At 44.5% G+C, this 11,110-nt stretch overlaps 1 protein-coding gene across 2 annotated transcripts in view; it reads left to right on the plus strand.

Annotated features, from left to right (window-relative positions):
- HMGA2 (high mobility group AT-hook 2) overlaps positions 1–10,818 on the plus strand; it is a 210,683-nt gene extending 199,865 nt beyond the window's left edge. For both annotated transcript variants that reach the window (XM_075931194.2, XM_075931197.2), the window contains one exon: positions 7,760–10,818. In XM_075931194.2, the coding sequence (XP_075787309.1) occupies positions 7,760–7,816 (57 nt within the window). In that variant the 3' untranslated portion in view covers positions 7,817–10,818. The remainder of the gene's footprint in view (positions 1–7,759) is intronic.
- Positions 10,819–11,110: the final 292 nt, after the last annotated feature.

The raw sequence follows: 11,110 nt of genomic DNA on the forward strand, positions 1-11,110 counted from the left end.
AAATAATTTTATACTGGGAAACTAGAGCAGAAGAAATATGGCAAAAATGCCAAGTGGTTACTTCCTGTTGCAAGTGGGAAAGAATGCTAGATTGAGCACTACAGTCATATGTCATAATTATCCCGAGGGTCAGGTCTGTAAGAAGAACTAAAGATATCCAGAGGAGACCAAGGAATAGACTGAAATGTTGGTGCTTAGAACACCCAAACTGCTACTGACTGTACTGACACACTGACATAAGCAACACGTGCTCACTTAGTCACAATAACAAATCTGCGGAGTAGCAAAGATGCCAGGAAGCAGATCCCCCTCAGCAGCTGAATAGGACACTGCAGAAGGAAGTGTTTAGAGAAGAAGTGGCTGGCTAGGTGATCAGAAATACAGGCAGTCCCCGAGTTACGCGGATCCGACTTACGTCGGATCCGCAGTTACGAACGGGGCCGTTCCTCTCCCTGGTCTCCAGCAGACCAGGGAGAGGAAGCAAAGCGGCGGAACACACGGGCAGCGGACAGGGCTGTCCGCTGCCCACGCGCTCCGAGGCTTGGCTCTGCTTTGCCCCGTCCCCCCGTCCCCCTGGTCTGCAGACCGGGGGGGGGGGGGGCGGGGGGCAAAGCAGAGCCAAGCCGCGGAGCGCCCAGCCAGCTGACAGCCCAGACGCGTCTGGGCTGTCAGCTGATCGCGCGCTCCGCTGCTTGGCTCTGCTTTGCCCCCCCCCTCCCCCTGGTCTGCAGACCAGGGGGACGGGGGGGGGGCAAAGCAGAGCAAAGCCACGGAGCCCATGGGCAGCAGGACAGCCACGGCGCGTCTGGGCTGTCCCGCTGCCCCCGTGCTCTGTGGCTTTGCTCCGGACATCTGTGGTACAGCAGCTGGGGCGCTGCCAGTTGGTCCCGTAGCGCCGCTATGGGCGCTACTGGACCAACCGGGCAGCACCCCAGCTGTTCTGCCCCAGGCGTCCTGATTCAGCCACTGCTGGTCAGATTCAGCAGCGGCTGAATCAGGACGCCTGGGGCAGAGCAGCTTGGGTGCTGCTGGGTTGGTCCAGTAGCGCTGAGGAGCGGCGGCGCTACTGGACCAACCCAGCAGCACCCCAGCTGCTCTGCCCCAGGCGTCCCCAAGTCAGCCGCTGCTGAAACTGACCAGTGGCTGACTACAGGAAGCCTCTGCCCCGGGCTTCCTGGAATCAGCCGCTGATCAGTTTCAGCAGCAGCTGACTTGGGGATGCCTGGGGGTTCTTAAGTTGAATCTGTATGTAAGTCAGAACTGGCGTCCAGATTCAGCCGCTGTTGAAACTGATCAGTTTCAGCAGCGGCTGAATCTGGATGCCAGTTCCGACTTACATACAGATTCAACTTAAGAACAAACCTACAGTCCCTATCTTGTACATAACCCGGGGACTGCCTGTATGTGGTTTTGATGGGGTACTTAAGGGCAGTTGTATCCTTAGCACAGTGGTGGGCAATAGGGCCTCCTCAGGCTGGAGCTGGCCCGCCAAGCAGTGGATCTAGCCCACAGAGGTCCTGCTGCTCCCCTCAGGTCAATTAGGGCCTGGGGGCGGGGGAGCGTGTGAAGTTTGCTCCAGCCTGCCAGGAGCACATGGCGCTTGGAAGCGCCAGGCACTCCTGGCATGGCGGAAGGAGGCTTTGCATGCTCCCCCGCCCCCAGGCCAATTAGGGCCTGGGGGGGCAGAGCATGCATAGATTCCCTGCTCTGTCCCCACTCTGTGAACAGTGCATGGCGCTTAAAAGCACCACACGCTCTTGGCAGGGCGGAAGGAGACTTCGCATGCTCTCCAACCCCCAGGCCAATCAGGGCCTGGAGGCGGAGAGCGTGCGAAGTTTCGTCCACCCTGGCCTCGCCGAGTGAGGAGCATGTGGCACTTAGAAGTGCTGTGTGCTCCTGGCAGGGCAGGAGGAGACTTTGCGTGCTCCCCTGCCCCCAGGCCCTGATTGGGGAGGAGAGCATGGGAAGTCTCCTCCCAGCCAGGGGCATGGGCACCTAGGGGAAATGGGATGGGGGAGGGGCAGGCAAAGGCTCTCCTCCCGCCTTAGACCAATCATGGGGAACCTGGAGGTATCCTGGACCCGCCCCTTCCAGTGCAACCTGGGGCCACTTCAGACAGACTCCTGCCTTAGCACCATTCTAGCTGTTTCTAAATTTTGTTAAGTAGTTGGATTAGTTTGTAATTGTTACTTTTATTGATATTACAATTTATATGCATTTGATTTTCAAAAGTAAAATGGGGTAAGGAAGGGAAATGTAACAATAGCCACTAGAGTCAGGGAGTCAGTCCTGCCACATAATGGGGATGTGTTAATCTTTTTATACCCTTAACTATGTCATGCGGCTATAGCTAGAAAATAAAGAGCAGTCCCTTGCCATAATTCCAGTGTTTCATGCTTTCATTGCATCAGCCGGCAGGAGAATGAGGCAGAACTGCAACCCCCTGCGCTCTTAAAATAATTAGAAACGTTGTTCATCTCTAGTTCTCTGAGGCTACATCTACACTGTCCAGTCTTGCGCAAGAACATATGCAAATGAGACACAGCGATGAATATCGCTGCACCTCATTTGAATACTTAATGAGCCACCGTTTTGCACAAGGGGCTTCTGCACAAGAAGAAGCAGTCTACACTGCTCCTTCTTGCGCAAAACCCCCCTCTTGTACAAGAGCTGTTCTGCCTGAAAATAAGCAGCAGAAAGGCTCTTGCGCAAAAGCCCCTTGTAGAAAAATGGTGGCTCATTAAGTATGCAAATGAAGTGCGGCAATATTCATTACCATACCTCATTTGCATATGTTCTTGTGCATATCCTACATATCAGCCAATTGATCTGACCAGCCACACGAGACAATAAGGTACTCCACACAGAGTAATGTGGTAGCAGTGTTCAGCTTCTGTATTCCCAAGAGTGTCTGAAGAATGTCTCCCAGTGCTCTCATTGGGTGGTACAGTTAGACACCACTCCTTACACAAGTAAGTCCACACAGGAGAGGACTGAGAGCATTGCAAGTTCCATGTAAGCTGCGTGGCTGTGCAGCTGTCTATTTCACACCTTGCAGGCTTTCCAGGAAGCCGCACAGGGCAGGGATCTGTGGCCACACCACCTTCAGACCCAACCAAGCCTGCCCTCTAACCTGCTGCAGCTAGGGCAGGTATCTAGGCAAGGTGCAGCCCAACAGCTGAAGAGGGCATGGGGAACTTGAGCCGGCAGTGGGCACCCTATGGCTAGCTCTGGTGGGAAGGAGGCTGAGAAACAGGAACTAAGTTGTCACAGCGGTTTCTTTAAGTTTCTATTCCTGCGGGAATTTGTGTCTGGGCGTCTGTGTCTGTATTGATACAGACAAACTTGCTGATACGTATTTTGAATTAAATTTCCAAAATAATTGAAACTGGCATGATTATGTAGTGTTACCTTAATAACATTTTCTGAATTTTGCAGAATTTTAAAATATCGCGCACAGAATTTTTAATATTTTGGTGCAGAATTCCTCCAAAAGCATTAGCTTAACTGTTCAGTATGTGAAACTGACTTCTAGAAAGTTAAGGCAACTCACTGCTGCCCCCTACCTAGCCTTAAAAATCAGTGGAGGTTTCCAGGCTGCTCCTTATACCATTACTAATTAAATGTCAAAGCTAATACAACTTCAAAGTCACTAGAAAGCAGCATTTAAAAAAACACACCTATGTATGTTATGTTAAGTAAAGAAAACAAAATCCAAGGTCATCATTTTCAGCTGAATAGGCACTGCAGGCTTTGAGTAAAACAGTAGCGCTTCATGGTCTTGATGATCCTCTGAATGTGCAAAGCCTCAAAGTTATATGGTTTAAACCAGCTTCTCCCACTTCTAGGACTTTGCAACACAAAGATCTTTTCTCTTGATGGCTTCAGATACTGATTTTCTTCAACTTTTCCAACTACCCCCTATGTCATTCTGCAAGATAGGGAGGATAAGTGGGGGAAACGCATCATATATTTATGAATTTTATGAAGTGTTAAAAAGATTGGCTCAGTACCTGAATATTATCTCTGAACCTTGGCAAGGGTGGAGTCAATTTCACCTATGCACTTGCTGTTCTGTGACAATTTTAACAGCAGTGATCTAAATACCTCCTATGTCACAACTGGAAAGGAGCTGTTGTGAGGAAGAAAACTCTGTATCTGCATGCTCGCTAAGTGCCTCTCTGGAATTTAAATATTAATTGAAAAGACAAGGTCAGGGGGCAGCTGACACTTGACTTTGCTCTCTTTCGTCTGGCCGTGGCTTTGATCATGCTACATCTTTCTTTGTGCCTGGTACTCCAGAGAGTACCCCAAGGTCATGGCCTGTTTCCTAGTCAAGAGGTATAAACCTACTGGCTTAAATATTTGAGGCCCATGGTTTAGCAGGGAGGGGGGCTTTTGCTTCATGCTTTCCACATTTCCCACATAACCCAAAGCAGACTAAACAAAACCAGTGTGAAATCTCATGGCTTGATGCTGCTATGGTTATATTTTTTAAGCTGTCATCCATTCATTTGTACTTGTGTTTATTCCCTGGATTTACAGCTTTTTTCAGCCCTTTTTTTGGGGGGGGGGGGATGTTTGAAACCTTTTGAAAGGGGATTGTAGTAAGCAGTGGCCTCTGATTAAAGCCCAGTATGTTTTTTTCTTGATACTGCTCTTGTGCAGCACTGTCACACATGGTAGCATTTAGGAGCCCTTCACAGCTGAGGTGTTTCAAACACTAATGAATGGAAGTTTGGTCATATAATGCAGACAAGCTTTAAGGCATGCTGTACTGAATGGTGTACTGTAGTGGCCTGGGAAAGGAAGAGAGTTATAAATTGTGTCAGTTAGCCACCCAGACAAAATGAAGCCATGTGGAAAATCAAATCTATTAAAGTATGAAGACTGTTATAAGCTGTTTTAAGCTGGTCATTCTTAAAAGGTCTCACTTTACTGTAGGGGTAAATGTTTACCTATTCTTCCTAGATCTTTTTCATATGCTGTCTTAGGAGATGATGTGCAGCATTTGATAAAAATCAACTTCTCACTAACAGCCCTTTTATCAGAAATGTTTATTGTCTACAGTTTACCAGCCATGTCCTAAAAGGTATTGCACATTTATTAAATAAGCAGTGTGAAGAGGTTTGCTCAGCAGAGCTGGGCCTGCTGAAGGAAAACGTCAAGGCCAGAGGGATGGGGCAGAGGAGAGCAGCTGTTATTAAGAAAGGGGCCTGCAAGGAAATATGTCAAATTTACTTTACGTGGCTAGCCCACCTTTCAGACACTACCTCTTGTCAGAGTTGTTTTTACATGTGGTTTAGAGTTCAGACTAAGTGGTTCAGCAGAACTTGGTTAAACTTCTAAACAACAGCTGAGAAACATCCACTCACATTCTTAATCTTTAAAAAAAAAAGTCAGGTTAAAGTGAAGAAATACAACTTAATACTTCAGAGTTGAAGTTCCTACCTTTAGATGATATATTTTCCTATTTTTCTTCATTTTGTTGTCTGACGACATCAGAACTAAAATAGTGTTCTGGTGTTAATGTAGATGCTGCTCTCCTCTTTCCTATTTTAAATTCAGGAGTAAGGCTATATCTGTTTTCTGGAATGAGAAATGTCATCATCAAAGGACTCCAGTGTCAAACACAAAACAACAATATAATTACTGTTGTACTCAAAGCCTCCTCCAATTGCTAGCAACTTATTTAGTCTCATCTTTGTTAAGTCAACATAAAAGCATCATAGGTCCTAAAGAATTAAAAATGGGAAAACTGAAAGACAAATGAAAATGAATTCATGTGGTCAGCCAAGTCAGTACCTTTCCCCAGGTTCTCATATTCTCTCTGGAGTCCTCCTGGTGGCAAGAGGTCAGATCAACAGACTGGCAGAAATAGCTGGATATTGGAGAATATTTTATTCCAAAATTACATGGGTATCATTGTAATTTTGAGTCCTAGAGAAGGACTCTTGAAATAATGTAGAGCCATGGTCACCAACCCATCAATCGCGATCGACTGGTCAATCATGAGGCCTCAACCAGTTGATCACGAGGCGTTCCGAGTCCTCTATTTCCCCCACCCCCAAGAAGCCCCACTACTTACCTACAGCAGCAATGGAGGTAGTGGCAGCTTCCCGCGGGGTGGACGGAAGTCCTGCAGTTGTGTGCCACTTCCGGGGGTTCCGGAAATGTGCTGGCTGCTTCCTTGCCCCAGGTCTGTGGCATGCCAGGAACTTACCAGGGGAGTCCCCAGAGGCGCACGCTGGGACTTCCCTTCTTTGTGGGAGTGGGGAGTCGGGCCTGGAGGGGGCGCGCGATGGGGGCTTCCCTGCTCTGCAGGAGGTTCACAACGGCTCCAGAGGAGGCGCACAATGGGGCTTCTTCCTCTGCAGGGGGGGGTCGGCCCCAGAGGGGGCACTTGTGCGGGCTTCCCTGCTCCATGGCAGAGGGAGTCAGGCCTGGAGGGGGTGCGTGATGGGAGGCATGCGTTGGCCCCAGAGGAGGCGTGCAACAGGGCTTCTCTCCTCTGCGGGGAGGGGGACGGGGAGTCCTGGGAGGAGGCGGGTGCATGAGGACTCTCTGCCCCCACTTGCACCCTGTCCCCTGCCCCAGCACCCACTAGCACCCTTCCCCAGTACCATGTCCCCTGCTCCCACGAGCACAGTTGGGGCCACTTTAGTGAGGCTTGGGGGCGGGGGGAGTTGGAGGAGTTGCGGTTTTTTTACATCTCACTTGTGTGGCCCCGACTGACTTTTCTGTGGGTCAGTGACGCCTGACTCAAAACAGATTTCCTGCCCTTCTCATAAATAAAGACAATGCAGAAACTTTTTCTGTTTGACATGGTATTTTATTTAAAAATGAAGCCTGGCCAAGCCCCCATCTGCCCACAGCATCATAACACTTCTGCACACACACATCACAGATCCTAGATCTGAGCATATCATACACTGGAGCCCCCTGCTCTGAGCTCCTGACATACCTCAACCCAAATTTCTGTACTCTCACATGCACAAGCCTGTGGCTTGCTTAGTACCCCAACCCTACATTTGACCCCAACACTGCCCAGCCTGGAGCCCCCTCCTCAAGGCAGCGCCCCTTCTCCACCTCCTCCTGCATCCAGATTTCCTTCCAGAGCTTGCACACCTCACCCCTTCCCACACCCAAATCCCTCATTCCCATCCCAGAGCCTACACATCCTGTCTCAACCCAGTGAGGGTACGGCTAGACTACAGGAGTTTTTCAGGATTCCAGAGATATCCCAAAAAAACTCTTCTGCATCCAGGGATGTGTTTGTTCTTCCGCTTTTTTTTAGTGGAAGAGCAAACATGCTCTTTTGGTCACCTCTATATTCCTCTTTCCACAAGGAATAAGAGGGCTTCCAAAAGAAGGGGGTTTTCTGACATTTGATCCAGTCTAGACAGGCCAAATGTTGGAAAAACCTCTTCCTACAAAAGGATTTGGGGGGGAGGGGGGGGGAAGCATCAGTATAAGGGCTGGGGATAGCAAGGGATAGACAGGAGGAGAATAGAGAGGGTGGGGCTTCAGGGAAGGGGTGGGGTCTTGGAGGAAGGATTGGGCAGTAGATCTTGGCTTATTCTGTCATTTAAAAAGTGTGTAAAAAGGTTTGAGACCACTGATGTAGAGGTTATAAAGAGTGTTCATTCAGCTTAAGAAGTAATTATTATTTATGCAAAAGTGCTCAGGGGCAACCATATCTGCCCTTGTGACTGAAAGGCATAGACACAAAGGTAATTATTTATTTTGTACATTCCAGGAAGAGACTGAAGAAACTGAAGAGACATCCTCACAAGAATCTGCAGAGGAAGACTAAGAGACCACACCATTCAATTTCTACCTCATCAGCAGTTGGGTCTTTTGAAGGGAGAAGACGCTGCCTTGACCACTTATTTTCTATGCCATGGTCTTTCCACTTATGCCTGGGGGGGAAAAAATCACATAACCTTAAAAAAGACTATATTAATCACCTTCTTTTTAATCCCTTCACAGTCCCAGGTTTAGTGAAAAACTGCTGTAACACAAAGGGGACACAGATTACCGATGCAACTTTTAATTACGGTTTTCTTTTTTCTTAACCTATTAATAGTTTGTTTGAGCTGCTAAGTAAGGGTGACTGGGTCAGGAAAGCTTTGAATCAGGTTTAAGTCATTCACTGCACTGCATATAAACAGGAGACTTGTAACATAATTTTACGGGCATTGAAATAGGAAAGGCTTGGTGTATAGCACTATCAGTCTTAACAACACCTCAAAAACCCACTCCCGAGCTTAGTAAACTCCCTGTTTAGAACACCAAAGATAAGGGATAGATACTACTCTCTTTTTGTATCCTTCTTGTAGACTTGTACTTGATTTTTTTTAAAAACTTACTGTTATTTCAGGAAAAATTGAGAGTTGATTATTCACTTAATTCAGCCAATAATCAAAAGAAAGAAAACAAGGTACTTTCATTTTACAAAAGGGAAAGAAAGACAAAGATACGTTGTATACTTACAGATACAAACATATCAGCAGAAATAGTAATAAACAAAACTCAGAGCACTCATCTTTTAGGAATTCAGGTAGACTCTACTTTTTGCAGAGCCAGACATTTTTTACAAAATTAGTGGTGACTTACACCAAAACACTCTAAAGCCATATATAAATGCAGAGATTTTCAGTTAAAGAGGTTTTGGAGGGAAAAATTATGCAAAGGTACCACGGAATGAATCAGGAGCTTACCTGAAGCAAGAAAAAAACATTTTGTTTGATGGCTAATTTCACCCGCCCTGTCTCAATATTTCAAAGGGAATGAATCTCTTCTCATTACTCACCAGTCTTGATGTAAGAATCAACATCATGTACCTCAAGTGAGCTTGTATATTACTTTAAGCAATATACTTTGACATAGGATGGTTCGCTGGGCAGTTTTATTCCAGTGACATTTCTCCATCTCTTTCACTCAAAGCAGCACTTTTAGCAACAGTTGCAATATTACCCCACTATTCAATACTACCTCTGATTTGTACAATTAACTCATCAGCCTGATAAATACATGCTGCTATACACATACAGTGCAGGAAATTATTATTGGGTAGATAATCATGAATATCTACATTTTCTCCTTATTTCTTCTTCAATACTTAATGGCGCAATATTTTAATGTGTTTCAGCATGTCTATGTATTTTTCTTTTTTTAAAATGTACTTATTCTTATTCTCTGCTACATTTCTGTGTAATGTACTGTTAACTTGAATATATTTTTGTACTGAATTACTCATAGGTTTGTAAGGATAATTTTCAATGACACTACATGACATAGAAAAAAATTAGTCGTAATGTTTAAATATTACTGTCCAAGTTTGTACCTCAAATGAATTGTTTAAAGAAATGGACTAATCAATTGACAAAGACCTACCTCCAGACTTTAAATGGAATGAACTTGTTACTTTCAGCATTAGTTTGAAATGTTTGAAACAGTTAGGACTGCAACTAATCCCTAATTCAAAACTATTTTTTGTAAACAAACTTTGCTGGAAATGAACACATTTTAAATTACTTTCATATTAAAAACAAAAAACAAAAAAACCTTCAAAGAAACTTGAAGCTTTGTAGGTGGGAAGCAACAAGCTCAGCTTTTGCATAATGCAATCACAAATATGTGTTTTTTAAATAGTAGATTGTAAGAAAATACTTGACAAGTATTTTCATGTATTTTACACAAATGTGATTTTTGTAATATGTTTCAAACCTGATTTATTTTGAATGCTTCGTATGTAGAGGCTTTTTTATTCCTCTCTTTCTCTTTCTCTCTCTCTCGTGCATTCTCTCTCTCTCACTCTCTCTCCTAGTCAGTACATCTGCTTTGTGACATTGTATTATTAACTGGGCCAGGGGTAGTTTCTCAGGAAGGCTTCAATTGGTATGGCTTTTAAGTCAAATGCACCTAAAGATAACTACTTACTGACTTCTTCCAAGACATGATATCAAGAAACAAGGATCTCAAAAGACTTACAGAAGGCTCATTCTTGGGGGTTACTGAGAAAGAGCCAGTCTGAGTATTAAAACTAGATGTGTTAATGCTAACTAAACAAAGGATAATCATATCCATTTTGTGTCTTATTAAAGGCTGCATCCATTGTCCCTTGCAGTCAATGGAAGGACTCCAGTTGACTTCAAAGGATACTGAATCAGGCTTGAACAATTTGTTTAACAAATGCGTTTTGTGTTTTTAAAAAAACATACTATTCAACAGATGAAACAGAAGTAGTGATGCATGTGGATCAAGCTCCGAGGGACTTACAGCTCTGATGAAGTTCATCTTACATTGTCTAAATATTGTAGTACAATCAAAACACATTACTACCTCTTAGGGCCTACTATACCTCATTTTTCAGACTGAAAACTGCTTGTGGCCATTGAAACAGTGAGAACATCATAAAATTTTTATATATATAGTTTATTTTTATGGGAGATAAATTTTATAGGACTGTTCTTTGCTGTCATTGGTCACTAGTAAATAAAACTGGACATTAAACTTTTCTACCATTTCTGCAATATAGGTATGTTTGCAGGAAACAAGTTTCAAAATGTTTAACTGCAGTTTACTGTTCTCCTGTTCCTTTTTGCTTTGTTCTTCATGTAGAATTGCTGTCTATGATTGTACTTTGAATCGCTTGCTTGTTGAAAATGGTCCTTTAATGGATTATCACAGTCTGTTCAGCACAATAAACATAATAGCCTCTGTGATCCCCAAGTTATTTGATTCTTAGACTTTTGTCACATCTCCATGAAATGGGTAATAAAGTTTGGTCACAAGTGGGCCAAATTTGTAAAAGTTTGTATGCAAGTCATTTTTGTGTGTGAACCATGGGTAATGTACAGCTCTTTGTGCCTGAATTAAAGGGAAGTTGTTTTTAAAGACTTTAGTAATTACAGGGTTAGTTTGGAAGATTGTGGTTTATGCCTACACATTTATGTTTGCAACTCTGCCTCACTGTCTTCCTGTGATTGTTTTGATCGTATTAGTCCATATATTTAGTTACACATACTCTCTTTCTTAGTTTATTTCCAAGCTACTCTTTTCAACATAGCTAACCTAGCTAGGATTTATAACCATTTTTTTCTAG

This window comes from Pelodiscus sinensis, chromosome 1 (genome assembly GCF_052426305.1).
Source record: "Pelodiscus sinensis isolate ZL-2025 chromosome 1, ASM5242630v1, whole genome shotgun sequence".
Lineage (NCBI taxonomy): Eukaryota > Metazoa > Chordata > Testudines > Trionychidae > Pelodiscus > Pelodiscus sinensis.